The sequence below is a fragment of the Formica exsecta genome, unplaced genomic scaffold (genome assembly GCF_003651465.1).
Source record: "Formica exsecta isolate Colony F162 unplaced genomic scaffold, ASM365146v1 scaffold814, whole genome shotgun sequence".
Taxonomy (NCBI): Eukaryota; Metazoa; Arthropoda; class Insecta; order Hymenoptera; family Formicidae; genus Formica; species Formica exsecta.
The window spans coordinates 1-17,712 of NW_021853586.1; the positions used below are offsets into that span (position 1 = coordinate 1).

Genomic DNA, 17,712 nt, shown 5'->3' on the forward strand with positions numbered 1-17,712 from the left:
CGGGCGGCTCACTGACGTGCGTCCGGCTAAAAGTCTGCGCTGATTAACCAGCCTTTACTCAATAATAACTCCTTTATTAAGCGTTATAGAAAAAAATGGTACAGGACTTTTCTGTTCAGTTTACTGTGCTCTACCTGCTCACGAGCGTTGTCAAGGGTGCTTTGGGACACCCTGTATATCCTGTCCAATTGTAAATGGCTGCCCTAGCTTGACCTGTTACATCGCTGTTAGCAGTCTAGTATATCATACACTTGTGAAAAACTGTATTTATATACAGGGTGGTCCTCGTAACGGTCGCCACGATTTTTAAGGCACTTACAATAATCTGACATAAAAAAGTCATAAACAGAAATTTATCAGTTTCTAACCGGCAACAAATTGCAAAAAAAATGTTTGGTCAATTTTTATATATATTTGCTGTTAGTTTTAAAAATGTCTTCTGAATCTCTGGACCACGAAAATAATCATTTGCAGTAAAATGTTCATTACAGATTGTAGCGTATCTACTGGGAGTACAATTTTGTCTTTTTATCGCATCCAACCAGGCTATTAATCAATTTTTATCTTTGAAGGGAAAGCTGCAATATTTCATATGAAAGTGTTGATTTATAAATATTTGATGCATATTTAATAACACATAGAAATAATTAGTTTCTAAAAAGATAAGAGAAACAGGTTATATGTGTGTGTGTGTGTGTGTGTGTGTGTGTGTGTGTGTGTGTGTGTGTGTGTGTGTGTGTGTGTGTGTGTGTGTGTGTGTGTGTGTGTGTGTGTGTGTGTGTGTGTGTGTGTGTGTGTGTGTGTGTGTGTGTGTGTGTGTGTGTGTGTGTGTGTGTGTGTGTGTGTGTGTGTGTGTGTGTGTGTGTGTGTGTGTGTGTGTGTGTGTGTGTGTGTGTGTGTGTGTGTGTGTGTGTGTGTGTGTGTGTGTGTGTGTGTGTGTGTGTGTGTGTGTGTGTGTGTGTGTGTGTGTGTGTGTGTGTGTGTGTGTGTGTGTGTGTGTGTGTGTGTGTGTGTGTGTGTGTGTGTGTGTGTGTGTGTGTGTGTGTGTGTGTGTGTGTGTGTGTGTGTGTGTGTGTGTGTGTGTGTGTGTGTGTGTGTGTGTGTGTGTGTGTGTGTGTGTGTGTGTGTGTGTGTGTGTGTGTGTGTGTGTGTGTGTGTGTGTGTGTGTGTGTGTGTGTGTGTGTGTTTACTGAAGAAAATTGATATTTCTTTCTTTAGAATATCTACTTGAACAGCCAAGTATGCTACAAATCATTAGCATTTTTATTTTTATATGTGCACTATATATAGATTTGATATTTTTAGTTTATTTTTACTTTCTAAAATGTTTTAAACGTATCCCTCCGTAAAAAAGGCATGTTAAGTCGATTCTCGAAAGTCTCGAAGTGTATTGTTGTCTCTTTTCCGCGATGCTGATTGGTTCTGTCATTGCGCTTACTTCGTGAGCGGCTGTCATTGCATATTTTGACAGTTATTTTGTGTATATATCGTTAAAAATGTTTAATGAAAAAGAATAAATAGCGCGCGCAAAGCGCGCGTTGTATTGTGCTAGTACGTTTAAAAAATGGATGAATGACGTTTGAATGACATGAATCGATCGAATATCGAATTCATATCGATATTCTGCCCAATTGTAAATGACTGCCCTGGCTTCACATGTTTCTATATAAAATAAAGCCGTGTTAGCAGTCTAATGGTCTAATATATTATATAGAAATCTGTGGTTTTAACGTTGGCTCAGAGTATAAAATTTTGGATTGTACTGTCGCGAGACAACTACCTTAATTCTCTAATAATCTAAATGTTGATAACTGTAATAATCCAATGTGATTCCTTTTAGCACAATAGATGCATATTATGACAGTTGTCACTTTTAAAAATCGCTCGCTAAATACAACTTTGTTAAAAAATACACATATTTGGTGACATAATTATTTATTTACAAGGACAATAAATAAAATAAATAAAGTGTATAATAGTGATCGCGATTTTTATCTGTTTCAACAATTTCTCCATTTATGTAACTTTGGATTGCACCAAGATCACTTCAAAAATATCTATTAAATTTGTTATTTTTGTGATTTTTTGACATAATACATATACAATACATATATGTATATATGTATATATATATTGTAACCGTAATTTCTTTGGTTAATTATTTAAATAATAATTATTTGTTCGATGGGCGGTTCTCGGTGTCCACGGCACACCTTCGGCGCGTATTTCAAATATCGGTCTCGATATCCCGCGAAAGTCCGTATATCACAAAAATTATTCGGCAACAAAATCGGTCGACGACACTCGTCCCACCGGTCGGAAGCTTTCGATCGTCCTTCGTGTTCGATAATTCGGATCCGCTCTACGAGACCTGCGTCCTTCTTGCTATCTCGCCGAACAGTGCCGAGCGAGAGTCCTGTAGGAGACACGCCGGCGCGATAAATCGCTATCGCGCCACTTGTGGCGCTTTCGCATTACGCAGGGCCGTCCTGCGATCCTTGCGATCCTTGTGGTCGTCACGGCCGTATCGGTGGGCTCACCGCCCCGAAATTTCTAAATTCGATGGCTGCTTGACTGGCAGATGCGGAATTCCGGCAGCGTCCGATCGGCTCTCTTTCCTATCTTGTAGAATAGGTCCATGGTCGAGAGTCCTCTCGCCGCTCCGTCCTTGGGACTCCCTCGCTTCGCGCGGGTGGAGTGGCCGTCCCTTCGGCCGGGTCCTTCCGGCCCTTCGCCTCTGTTCCTGTCGTAATAATACAAAATTATCGGCAGCGATGTGTGTTAGCCACCAAGAATGTAGTTAATAAAAAAAACTACGACCTGACGTCTCTCGCTCCTTGAAAGTCTCGGACTCCCGCCCTCGGCCGCTCCTCTTCCTTCTTCCTTCCTCTCTGCCGGATGGGATCCCGCCGCTCGACCTCGCGCCGACAACAATTTCGCGGGCTCATTTCGAGCTTACAGTTTCGATAAATATTACTACCAAAAGTCGGATTTCGTCGATCCGACGATTGGGCCGCTCTCTCCCTAAATAGAGAGGACGCAGTCCCCCGAAAAACCGCCCCCGATCGGGTCATTCGACCCTTGTGACGGACGTCCCAAAAACGTCACGTCACAATATATATTCAGGGTGTCTCACAATCTCCGTACAATACTTTAATGATGTTTATAATACTTTAATTCTAGAGATAAAATAATCAAAAATTCTAATACAAAAATTTTGAGGCCATAATGGTTTTTGGGTTATAAGTGATCAAAGTTTGCCAATAATATTGCGTACAATTCGCGCGCTTAGGCTCATAACTGCATTTATACATGTACTGATTTGTCATCTGTTATTGCTGACAGATAAAATAAATAAATTGATTTCCATAAAACTTTTCCGCACGATCAAAACAAAAATAAACTTCGTTTCTTAAATGTGTGAAAATATTAATTCTATTTAAATATAATAATTAATCAACCATTTAAATCGTTATTTAAGAAAAAATTAGATATTTTACATACAACATTTATAATTCATTAATATCAGCTGACCGCCGTACATAGTACTCATACACATAAGAAACAATAAAATCAGTTGTGCAGTAAAAATAAATATTATCCGATTTGTAAAATCAATAACAGATGACAGATCGGTACGCGTGTATGTGTAGTTACGGATCTGAGCGCGTAAGATCTCTACGGATCTCTACGGATCTCTATGCGATATCATTGGAAAACTTTGATCGCTTATAATTCAAAAACTATTGCAGTTTCAAAATTTTTGTATTAAAATTTTCGATTCTATTTTATCTCTAGAATACAACATTAAAGTATTGTACGGAGATTGTGAAACACCCAATGTTTCATTTAAAAAATAGAAAATAACTTTAATATAATTTTGGAAAAATCAAACAAAATTTTTTTGCATTATTTATAGATTCAAATTATTATTGCATATGCATTATCTTTAGATTATTATCTAAATTTTAGATAAAAAATATAAAGAAAGTCTTATTATGTTTTTTCTTGTATTCCTTACCATTTATCTCTTAACGACTTTTACTTATTGTTAGAGACACTTTATATTACAATATGTAACTCGTTTTTAATTATTTAATTTTTATCGTTTGCTGCAGTCGTGTGCAACTGCTTATGATTATATACATATAATTTTGAAACTTGATTTGCTCTTTAATTTTTTAATTTATTGATTCTTTTTTAATCTAGTTTCTAGCATTTATTAAAATATTTCTACATTTAAAATACATCTCATAGAAATATTTAAAAATGTGTGTATGTGTATGTGTGTGTACATATGTATATGAACAAATATTAATGTAAATGCTTATTTAATTTTAGGGTGGAATCACAGATGAACAAAAAGCAAAACTAAGACAGTATAAAGAATCTTGTATAAATGAATCTGGTGTTGATCCGAGTAAGCAAAGAATAATAAAATAAAATAGTTAACGTACACATTCATAAGCACATATATATGTATAATAAATTATTTAATAATGTACAATAAAAAGAAAATCTATATAATAAATTTCTTCAGCCGTCGTAGAAAATGCGAAAAAGGGGGAAATAGCTGAAGGTGACGAAAAATTGGCTTGCTTTTCTACTTGTCTATTAAAGAAAATTGGAATTGTAAGTGCAAAAGCGAGTTTCATCATGTCAAAGTGCATTAATTAATAGTTAAGTAACCAATTTATTTTTACGCATGCTCTAGATAAATGCGAATGGAGATATTGACTGGGAAGTAGCTCGTGCAAAAGTACCATCCGGTGTACCACAAGAACAAACCGATCGCATATACAATAATTGCCAAAACGTTGGTAAGTTCAATACTGATTTGGGGATATAAAATCGACTTTCATTCGTTTGCAAAATTACGTAAAATTTTGCGATATTATAAGCATTCTTTTCAAATGGAATTAGAGTAAAATAATTACTATTTCAGCTGGAGAGGGTTGCGCAAAAGGAGCCAATTTGTTGAAATGTTTCGTAGAGAACAAAAGTTTTTCCGTTTTATCATAAAACAGACGAAGCTAAACGTTGCGCGATCAAATAATCGGATCTAATTTATCTTTTATTGTCGATGGTAATAAAATGTTGTTTTGCATTTACGTATTGATGTAAAGCTATGTTAAGAAATAAATATATGGACATTCTGCTTTAGCCTAAAAATAAGCATTTTTTTATTCTTTCATACCTTTTCGCAAACATAAATGTTTGATTTGTCTTATGGGATGAATATCGAGTCAAGCAATGGTCTAAAGTTATTTAACAATAAATGCAAAATTTCGACTTATATTTTTATCTAAAATTGCAATTTATATTTATATTACGAGGAAAAATACGTTAAACCTGAAAGAATAATGTGGATTTATTTGATTATATATCGAGACTTGATTGTGTTTATAAACTAACATTCAGGAATCATTAACGACCTTAGAATTTATTTATAAGTTATTTAGGATGTGCCAGATATATGAAATTCGTCAGTTTTCAATGATCTTTAAAAAAGGTAAGATCGCTACTTCTTCTTTTTTATATATTACACTGTTCAACAAAAAATGACTTTTTTCGAACACCGGAATCGGAATACCCGTTTCGGTAAATGTTCAGATTAACTTACACCTCACGGATCGTTTTCATTTTCACATATATTATAGAGGGCACATTCCTAAGTAATACGCACTTTGAATTTTGTGGCGCTCTCTTCTGGTTCCAGAGATATGCAATTTTAAAGTTTCACAGTTTTAATACTTTTTCTGTTATAAAATAAGAAAAAATAAAGTTTGTTTACGTTATATTTGTGTAAAGCAGACGTGGGAAAAGTGTTTGTTTACATTTCTGGAAACGATGCTCCTTGAATTTTTCCATTTTCCACGCGAAGCGAGGTTCAACGCGAACTTATGTGTCTAGTTTTTTAATAGTGGAACCTCCCCGCAGGGGGGAGGCGGAACATACTGTCTCCACGCATATATTTTTCAATGCGTAAATATAAAATGGAAAGTTGTAAACCCATGTGAAACCTTATTTTGCATTAAAAAGTATACGCATCATCTAAATGTAAACAAAAAAAATTCTTAGCGAAAATATACTGACAATGATGCAAATGTAAACAAAAAAACATAAACACGCAAGTAAGATATAGTGAAAAGATCATAGAAATAAATGCGAAAATTATGATACTTCAAAATCGCATATCTCCGAAACCAGAAGAGAGCGCCACAAAATTCAAAGTGCGTGTTACTTAGAAATGTGCCCTCTATAATATATGTAAAAATGAAAATGATCCGTGAGGTGTAAGTTAATCTGAACATTTACCTTAAGAGTTTTTTAGGTCGCTACGAATCTAATGTCAAAATTGTCAAATTCAAAATGGTGGAGTCAAATGTTTAGATTGCAATCTAACATTTTTTAAGGTTTGGCACCCGCCATATTAAGTCCACCATTTAGAATTTGATAATTTTGACATTGAATTCGTATTCAGCGATCTAAAAAACTCTTAAGTTTAAATAAATATAATTGAAAGCTGTCTGCTAAATCGTCAATGACCTAAGTCACAGCTAATTTCTGCAATACACCCTATATTTAACCATGGATATTTTCATAACCGACACCAAATATTCCTTTTAAGTGTTGAAAGTCCTAACAACATACTTTATTTTGATTGTAATAAAACTTCTCCAGCACGTCACACATTGTAGCTATAATATGACAAAGTTCGTGAAAATAGCCCATTTTTGCAACTTTAATTGCAAATTTCTCAAAGTTCTGACGTGATGGAGCAATTTCACAACCGGATTGGTGTTCAGCGTCCAAAAACCTATAAGAAACGGATAGTCCCGTCTCGGTGTTTTTTTGTTCGTTGAACTGTGTTATTTGTATAAAATTAACTTTTATCGAAAGTTATTTAAAAAAAATAGTGTTCTGCATTTTTTGTTTTGTTAACAAAAAACAATTTGCCGACTAATTGTATACTGTTTTATATATAGACTGTATTGCATTTTTGTGAAAGATATTTATATATTATAAATTATATAAATAAATAATAATATAATTAGAACATGCTTTTTAATGTAAAGCATAATATAATAAGGTAAATTATTTAAGTCGCGTGAAGTTGTGACGAACATATTTTAAGGATATGATCGAATATCATAAATTGAAAATCATAAAGACAATAGTTACTTTTTTTCCTTAAGATTAAAAACTTTTTATTACGAATAGTAAAATAATCTTATTTCAAGCAAGAGAATTGCTTGATAATTATATTTTAGGAGTAATTCGCGCAAGGCAAATAAAGATAAGAATATACATATAGACAATATGTATAAAATATAAATAAAAATCACAATATACGAGTTATATAAATTAACAAGAATATAATTGTCTGTATTCTATACAATAACTTTTTTCTAATAACGTAATAGGCAGGGGGAGAGGGGTAATATAATAAAATTATCCTTACATAAAATAAAAAAAATTAAAATATTATAAGTATCAATATATCAAATTTACATAAATTAGTATAATTTTACACAACATAAAAAGAAAGAGAGTTCTGATTTTATTTTACTTATATTTCTATGTTTACCAACAAAAAATGTTTTCATAAATATCTATGACGAGAGAATGATATTCCTAAAATTGTTATTAAACAGTGGTCTGATATTTATATCATTGGGGCAGCACTTCTTAAGAAAAGTGGAAGAGAAGTGGAAAATTACACACGTATCTTATATAGGAGGCATTATTTATTAATAAAACTTAATAAATGGAAAAAATGGTAATTAGGAGCCGGCGCAGATATGGGGCGCAAATACTTATTTATTTACATCAATTACAAAACCGCGAATGTTTCGGTCCTTTTTTTGGACCATCTTCAGCGCATAAGAAATTAAAAATTATATAAGAATTCGATATTAAAAGCGGAAATTAATGACAATCGCAAACATATCGGAATGTATGAATAAATAGAATAAATAAATAAATAATAAAACTGTCATTATAGTCTAAGTAAAATTAAAACTGTCATCATGGTAAATGTCGAAAATTAACAAAGAAATCTCCGTGTCGGTACTCATAATCCATTAGATGTGTCCCTTCATGGTTGGATGACCGTGGAGTAAGACGTAAGATAGGATAAAATCCATCGTTAAGATCCAAAATGAGGTAAAACTCATGTCGATATCTAAAACGGTTAATATTCAGAGCAACACGTTTCAATAGATAAGAACATCAACACAAACACACTTACAAATCGAGCACTATCGAACCCGCACGTTCAAGTGAACCGTGACACATGTCAGACATTAAAACAATTAAATAATTACGAATAAATTAAGTAAAATTAAAAATTAAAAATCTAAGTCAAAAAACTAAATAAAATCTTTGACTAACTGCACGGAAAGATGGTCAAAGTCAAACTAACAAACATATAAATAAACTCAAGACCTCTCAACATGTGTGACGTGTTTCAACGATCCGAAATAGCTAGGTGAAAGTTAATAAATAAATACAAAAATATGTGAAGCGGGTTGTGTACAAATATATGTATGTATCTGAAAAGAGCGGAAATTAAATTTTTGAAAGTTTGTCTATGGCATTAGCATACGTATGATGCAAGCATTCGGTATCTGTCTGTAGATTCAAGCTATTTTTTTGGCGTTTTATAAACAACATCTCTGATATTAGACGTTTATTCAGGAAAGGCTCGTTGTCCAAGATCTCAACGCTGTCTCATTGAAAATCGTGACTGCAATCTAATCGATGGTCAGTAATGACTGAGTGATTAGATGCATTCCGTCGTATGTGATTACGGTGTTCATTGATTCTAGTCCGCAATCTTCGACAAGTCTGGCCTATATAAGAGGCATCGCAGTCGTTGCAATTTAACTTATAAACAACGTTGGTATGAGACATTTTTAAAAGGCTATCTTTATGAACCTTAACGATGGATTTTATCCTATCTTACGTCCTACTCCACGGTCATCCAACCATAAAGGGACATGTCTAATGGATTATGAGTGATGGAGGAGATGGATGCTTGGTTCGTGCCTCCTCCCGCCTTAAATCCCTCCCTCGCTTCACTCTGCGGTGTACATCTGCGCCAACGTAAGTGCTGGTAATCTGTCCACTAGATCCACCATGTGGTGCCGGTGGAAGATCGTATTATTAATTGGGAGCAGAAGAGGGGGCTGCTTAGGCGTAGTGGTTTAGGATGGACTACTCGAGAAGGCTTCCGATACGGAAATTTCTTTGTTAATTTTCGACATTTTACCATGATAACAGTTTTAATTTTACTTAGACTATAATGACAGTTTTATTATTTATTTATTTATTCTATTTATTCATACATTCCGATATGTTTGCGATTGTCATTAATTTCCGCTTTTAATATCGAATTCTTATATAATTTTTAATTTCTTATGCGCTGAAGATGGTCCAAAAAAAGGACCGAAACGTTCGCGGTTTACTATTGATGTAAATAAATAAGTATTTGCGCCCCATATTTATAATTGCCATTTCTCCATTTATTAAGTTTTATTCATTTTTTGGAGCTTTTTAAGTTTACTGTATTACATTATTTATGAAGTAATCCATCCAAATTTTCAAAGTTTTCGATCATGCTGAAATTTCCACAAATTGTAGTACTATTAAAAGTAAAATCATTGCCCAAATCTTTTGGCCCGCGACCAACGGGCTCTCTATTAACAAGAGCTTGAATTTTTATCATTTGAGCCGTCGCATCCAACTTCAAACGTCGGTAAGTTCCAGCAGACTATTCTGATTTTAAAAAACAAGTAGTGATTTCGAAAAGTTTTTTTACGCCTTTTAATCTTATAATATCAGTTTTGGTAAATATAGCGAATAGGGGACCCAGCCCAAGTTTCTGTATGTCACTTTAATTTTAATCCTTTTTGTTTCAGGCCTATCTGGTAAACCTTATGATTAATTTCAAAACAAGTCGATCAGTTTGGCACGGGGCACTTTTAAACTCGAAATTGGTGATCGATGTGATCGACGTTATTGCAGTAAGGGTTAAGTAGTTTTATGATGTACTATTTGTAATAAAATCCGCAATATAATTGTGCTATTTTATGAAACACGTCACACATGCTGAGAGGTCTTGAGTTTCTTTATATATTTGTTAGTTTGTCTTTGACCGCCTTTCCGTGCAGTTAGTCAAAGATTTTATTTAGTTTTTTGACTTAGATTTTTAATTTTTAATTTTACTTAATTTATTCGTAATTATTTAATTGTTTTAATGTCTGACGTGTGTCACGGCTCACTTGAACGTGCGTGTTCGATAGTGCTCGATTTGTAAATGTGTTTGTGTTGGTGTTCTTATTTATTGGAACGTGTTGCTCTGAATATTAACCGTTTTAGATATCGACATGAGCTTTACTTCATTTTGGACCTTAACGATGGATTTCATCCTATCTTACGTCCTACTCTACGGTCATCCAACCATGGAGGGACACGTCTAATGGATTATGAGTACCGACACGAGATTTCTTTGTTAATTTTCGACATTTTACCATGATAACAGTTTTAATTTTACTTAGACTATAATGACAGTTTTATTATTTATTTATTTATTCTATTTATTCATACATTCCGATATGTTTGCGATTGTCATTAATTTCCGCTTTTAATATCGAATTCTTATATAATTTTTAATTTCTTATGCGCTGAAGATGGTCCAAAAAAAGGACCGAAACGTTCGCGGTTTACTATTGATGTAAATAAATAAGTATTTGCGCCCCATATTTATAATTGCCATTTCTCCATTTATTAAGTTTTATTCATTTTTTGGAGCTTTTTAAGTTTACTGTATTACATTATTTATGAAGTAATCCATCCAAATTTTCAAAGTTTTCGATCATGCTGAAATTTCCACAAATTGTAGTACTATTAAAAGTAAAATCATTGCCCAAATCTTTTGGCCCGCGACCAACGGGCTCTCTATTAACAAGAGCTTGAATTTTTATCATTTGAGCCGTCGCATCCAACTTCAAACGTCGGTAAGTTCCAGCAGACTATTCTGATTTTAAAAAACAAGTAGTGATTTCGAAAAGTTTTTTTACGCCTTTTAATCTTATAATATCAGTTTTGGTAAATATAGCGAATAGGGGACCCAGCCCAAGTTTCTGTATGTCACTTTAATTTTAATCCTTTTTGTTTCAGGCCTATCTGGTAAACCTTATGATTAATTTCAAAACAAGTCGATCTGGCGTATTTTTTTTCACCTTTGTGAGGTTTTTTTAGGTTCTTTGTTATTTATGGAAAGTTGAACAAAGACGAAGCATGCTCATAGAGCTAAAAGCGTGCTCCTGGAACGCACTCTTTGTAAGTTGTAAAGCGAGGTCCACCCTGCCTACCGGCGGGGGTATTCGCTATATTTACCTCAGTTTTTTAAAAAAGTCAGAATTTATTTAAGATTTTTGAAGAACAAAATAAAAATTATTTTTTCTCAAATTTAGACATCTTCAATTTTCTTTGACAAAATCTTAAAAAAAGTAGAAATCTTTTCCTTTAAAACGAGCCCAGAATCAAGATGGGCAGACTTTTAGTTTTTAAGATATAATCCGTTTTAGGACGGAGCGCATCACCCATGGTGCAGCTCGGGCACTGTTGCAAATGCAGACAGATGATCTGGTCAATCCTATTGCTTGTGGCCAGGCATGGTGACCTTTCTCGTATATTACATATATAAAATACTGCTAAATTAAATAGAAAGAGAAATATAATTTTATCGACGTTATCGCCGGTTAATGCATTCTGAAAAATCTAAAATATAATACAAATTTTATAGCTATAACCAGTTTTCTACGTAGATTGTTTCTCAATTATTCTACGACATACACATACTAAATTCCTATATAAATAGATTGACCAATAAATCCGTGCGGTTTTTGCCGATAGATGTCTTTACCCATACAGCACTGAAGCTTGCAACAACATTGCTGCAACATTGCAATATTGCATATTGCAGTGTAATGTTGCAGAAATATTGCAAAGACATTATTTTACAATATAACTTTAGCAATGTTACAGCAACATTCCGAAAATATTACAAAAAAAGTATTCGATAATCGCTAGTTCATTCGTTTACCGCTATGCGGCGCATGTTGCGCTATCTATTCCGCATTTAATTTTTAGTCACGATGATTATATAAAGTTTACAAAGAGCGGCTAGTAAGATTAAAGATATAATAAATATTTTTATTAGTTTAAGTTGTATGATATGACCCCAACACAGGGGATTCAGACATTGGACTAAAAATTCTTTTAATAGTTTCCATTCTTATATAAAATAAAAAACTTGATAATAATTTTCGAATATGCAAGATACTTCAGATTTTAATTAAAAAATTTTAAGATTATATAAAGACAAGAGAGATGTAAAAAAACTCGTATGCGTAAATCCAGCACGATCTTTTTGCATCCGGATATCTGAATATTTCGGATACAAAGATATTGTAAATTTACACAATTGCAAATTCAGTTTTTTCTTATTTGTTTTAAATATTCTCTGTTACTGAAGAAAGTCGAATGTGCACCGAAAAATGTACATTTTATAATTTTGTTATTATAATACAGAAAATCTATATACACATTAGATCCTGACTCTTATAGGCCTAATTTCTTATTATTTTTTTCATATGTAAGGATATTATTGTCGATAAATATACATAAAGTATTATTGCATATATATTATATTGCTATGTTGCTGCAATATTATATTGCAATATTTCTGTAGGCGGACATTTTATTGTTGCTGCAATATCATAACAACATTGCAGCAATATTTTGCAATGTTTCTGCAATGTTGCAATCTTGCAGAAAAATGTTGCTGTAATGTTACAATCTTGTGGTGCTGTATGGGTAGGCGTTCTGAACAGCAACTATATTCAGTCCAAATCTTGGAAGCGTATAATTATTTGACAGCTGATATTTCAACGCGCATTTAAAAAAAAAGCGTGAAGATTGATTGTGTTTTGTGTTCGGCGTCATTTGAGAGATGGATAACCAAAACGAGCATTTTCGGCATATTATCCTTTTTTATTTTAAAAAAGGCAAAAATGCGACGCAAACCTATTAAAAGATATGTGCAGTGGATGGCGAGGATGCTGTGAAAGAACGCGTGTGCCAGAAGTGGTTTGCGAGATTTTGTTTTGGAGATTTTTCTGTCCAAGACGCACCACGCTCGAGCCGGCCAGTTGAGATTGACAAAATGAAGGGTTAATTGATACCATTCCACGTTAAATGATGTGGGAGATTGCAAACGTTCTCCAAATATCGAAATTGAACGCAGCAATCCACGAGAAATGTCCAGAATTGGTGAAAATCGCAAGGACGTCGTCTTCTATCACGACAACGCCAGGCCGCACATCTCTTTGCAAATACGGTAAAAATTATTAGAGCTGGGCTGAGATCTTACCGCATCCTCGACATTCACCAGACCTCGCGCCTTCAGAATTGACCTGTTTCGTTCTCTTCAGAATTCCTTGAGTGAACAGAAACTTCGTTTCCGAGGAAGCCATCAAACGGCACTTGGAAGAGTTTTCCGCCGAGAAAGACAGGAAGTTCTTTGAGCGAGGAATTATGGAGCTGCCCAAAAGATGGCAAAGGATAGTGGATCAAAACGGCCAATACATTGTTGAATAAAGTTATTGTCCTCTATGAAAAAATCGTCTCTCATTTATACGTAAAAAAACCGCATAGATTTATTGGCCAACCAATAAATAAAAAAAAAAAAATTTATACCAAAATGCTTGAGGAATTTACATTGTGATTTTCAGTGATTATCATTGTTTTAGTTATACATATATCTTGTTTACAAAAATATAATTTATACGCAATATTTTAACAACATTTTTGTTGTGTGATACAGAAGAGATACATATACTTCACGTTCCTCATTTTTCTCTCTTTCTCTCTTTTACTTTGATATTTTTGTTTAACTAAAATATTGCGTATAAATTATATTTTTATAAACAAGACATATAATTAAGACAATGACAATCACTGAAAATCACAATGTAAATTCCCCGGGCATTATATTTTGGTATAAATTTATTTATTTTTTTTATTTATCTATTTATATAGAAACTTAGTATGTGTGTGTCGTAGAATGTTTGAGAAACTATATCTAGAAAACTGGTTAGAGCTATAAAATTTGTATTTTAGATTCTTCAGATTGCATCGATCAGAGACAACGTCGATAAAATTATATTTCCTTCTCTATTTGTATTTAGCAGTATTTTATATATTTAATATATGAGAGAGGTCACCACGCCTGGCCACAAGCAATAGGACTGAACAGATCATCTGTCTGTGCAACAGCGCCCGAGCTGCATCGTGAGTGACACGCTTCGTCCTAAAACGGATTATATCTTGAAAATTAAAAGTCTGCCCATGTTGATCCTGGGCTCGTTTTAAAGGGGAAGATTTCTACTTTTTTAAGATTTTGTCAAAGAAAATCGAAGATGTTTAAATTTGAGAAAAAATGAATTTTATTTTGTTTTTCAAAAATCTTAAATAAATTTTGACTTTTTTAAAAAACTGATGTTATAAGATTAAAGGGCGTAAAAAGACCTTTCGAAATTGCTACCTGTTTTTTTTTTAAATCGGGAGTAGTCTGCTGGAACTTACCGGTGTTTGAAGTTGGACGTGACGGCCTAAATGATAAAAATTCAAGTCCTTGTTAATAGAGAGCCCGTTTGTCACGGGTCAACAGATTTGGGCAACGATTTTACTTTTGATAGAACTACAATTTGTGCAAATTTCAGCATGATCGAAAAACTTTAAAAATTTGGGTAGATTCATAAATAATGCCCCATAGATATCCTTTATAAGATCACGTCACACCGCTGCACTATGATGTAGATATCCAGTTAGAACAATTTTCTGAAGGAGAAGCAAAGAAAACTTCTCTCAGCAAGTGTATTGTGTACATTAAACTTGTTGTGCCTCTAGCCGCTAAGGAAGAGGTCTTTAGGGATTTGTATGTCCAAAGGATTAGGATCCACGCTCAAAATAAGACACTCCCGGACGTTAGGTAGAAATTAGTATATTTTGCAAGATTCAGTACACTTTTCACTTATTCGCAATTATAATGATTGGGCGCGATACGTACGGTATTTCGATACTGTGCGATTGTATTACTGAGCGAGCGAGCGAGCGTCGGTGCATCTCGCGCTTATTATATATCTTAATTAATTAGGTCGTTGATTAGGGAGGAGTGTGGTGGCCCTGACTGGAGCATGTCTCGTGCTCCGCTTGTCAGTCTGTCTCGTCAGCTAATGCTTTGCTTTAATCAGCTATTTCTCAATCTTTTCTGTTCTACTTTACTTGTTTTATATTTTTATTGTTGGACATTTGAAACACATTTTTATTTTGAAATCCGCGCGCCTAATCTCCATATGTATATTACTACATCATATGTATCGATACGCTCCAGATACCACTCGCGTCAAATGTATCGATACATTCATCAATCAATAAAATTGTTTCTTTGTCTTCTCTACTGTGAAACACATATGGTTGCATTATTTTACTCCGGAAAAGAAATCCCATTCCATCATTTATATTAAGAAATGGGTCGGGTTACGACAAAGCTCGATAGACGATAATTCTTTGGATAAATTTGCACATAGAAAAACCACAAATATGCGTGGAAGAAATTCCAGAATACATCGCCGATACAAAGAAAAATATCAAAGCGAGGGCAAAGATTATTTTATCCGTCGACAAAAGAAATTATGGACACATCCAAGCCACGAATACAGCCAAAGAAACTTGGCATAAACTTGAAGAAGCCTTCGAGGACAAAGGATTGACTCGAAAGGTAGGCCTCCTCAGAATTTTAACCTCCGTGCGGCTCGATAATTGCAGTTCTATAGAAGAATATGTAAATAAAATTACGATGACCGCGCACCAGCTAAAGGAACTGGATTTCGATGTGAAGGAGGAGATAGTTTGCGCATTACTGCTGTCTGGTCTCCCAGACAAATATCAACCAATGATAATGGCATTGGAAAATTTTGGAACCAGGATCACAGCGGATATTATTAAAGTAAAGCTCCTCCAGGAAGTGGCCGATACCAGTATGAAGAAGGAAGCGGGGCAGGACTCAGCGTTCCTAACAACAGCGGGTACGAGTTGAGGGAATAAAAACAATAAACCCCCGAAGTGCCATGTATGTAAAAAGATAGGACACATTGCGTCAAAGTGTTGTGGAAAAATAAAAGGGCCCCAGAAAATAAAACGTCATCACCAGATAAGGCGTTTGTTGCCATGCTTACGTCTGAAGCGACGAATAAAGACGTTTGGTATGTCGATTCGTGCGCATCGTCACACATGACGTTTAGATCCGACTGGATACAAAACGCCAAATAACACACTTCCAAGGTCACAACGGCAGGCGACGAGAAGCTAACCTCCAAAAGTCAAGGAAAGATGGCTCTGAAAGTCAGCGTTCAAGGACATCAAGAGGAAGTGACAATCGAAGAGGTCCTATACGTGCCTGACCTGATAGCAAACTTACTGTCAGTAAGCAAAATGGTTGCTAAGGGCAACACAGTCGTCTTCGACAAGAAGGGGTGCAGCATAAGAGATAGACAAGGGGAGATTATAGCCAGAGCGTCAGCGAAGGATGGCGTCTACACGCTTGATACCGTTAAAGAGCGGGCATATATAACCGTTTCGACAGCCAATGAAGAACATAATTGGCATCGTCGCTTGGGGCACCTCAACCGTTACGCCATGTCAACGCTTATGGACGGAGCAGCCGTGGGTTTGAATAAATATAAAGTAAGCGAAGAACCTTGCGAAATCTGCGTAAAAAGTAAGCAAAACCGACAACCTTTTGTAAAGAATCCAAAGCATGCGAGCAAGCCATTAGAACTAGTTCACTCCGACCTTTGCGGAGTTATGTTATGCGAATCAATAGGCGGGGCGCGATATTTTATAACCTTCGTAGATGATTGAAATACGAAAGCGAAACCTCTGAAGCATTTGTAAAGTTTAAGGCGTTGCTAGAAAACGAAACCGGCTGTAAAATAAAAATGTTGCGCACAGATAGCGCTCGCGAATACATAAATCATAAGTTCAAACAGATTTTAGACGATAGCGGGATAAAGCACCAAACCACAGTGTCTTATAATCTAGAACAGAATGGCCTAACGGAGCGAGCGAACAGGACAATAGTGGAACGGACCAGATTAATGCTCATCGATGCTGGGATACCAACGGAATATTGGGCGGAAGCAACGGCAATTGCGGTTTATTTAATAAATAAATCACCAATGAAGGCGCTACCTAAGCTGACCCCTGAAGAAGCTTGGAGCGGTAAGAAATCAGACCTACGTCATCTTCGAGTCTTCGGGTGCAAGGCGCTCGTGTACGTACCTAAAGAGAAGAGAGACAAGTGGGATCCGAAGTCACAAGAAATGATCTTCACGGGGTACAATGAAAATGTAAAAGGGTATCGATTCATTCATTCTAAGTCACATAAGATAACGTCAAGTCGGGACGCAATATTTTATGAAAATCAAACATTGGACAGACAATAGAAAAGGAAAAGAACAGTAATACAGAAAAACTAATAATTGAATTTCCAGATGAGCAGATAGAAAATGAATCTGAAAATGTGATTCAGAGGACTGACAACGAAGGTACCTTAGGTGATGAACATGATACGAGCGG

The 17,712-nt window shown here is 34.9% G+C and overlaps 1 protein-coding gene across 1 annotated transcript; it reads left to right on the plus strand.

Annotated features, from left to right (window-relative positions):
• Positions 1-4,341: 4,341 nt before the first annotated feature.
• Positions 4,342-5,172, plus strand: LOC115244381 (general odorant-binding protein 56d-like; the record flags this gene model as incomplete). Its single annotated transcript, XM_029821974.1, has 4 exons — positions 4,342-4,420; positions 4,541-4,632; positions 4,715-4,820; positions 4,946-5,172. Coding segments are annotated over 4 exons (354 nt in total), but the record flags the coding sequence as incomplete, so codon positions are not given.
• Positions 5,173-17,712: the final 12,540 nt, after the last annotated feature.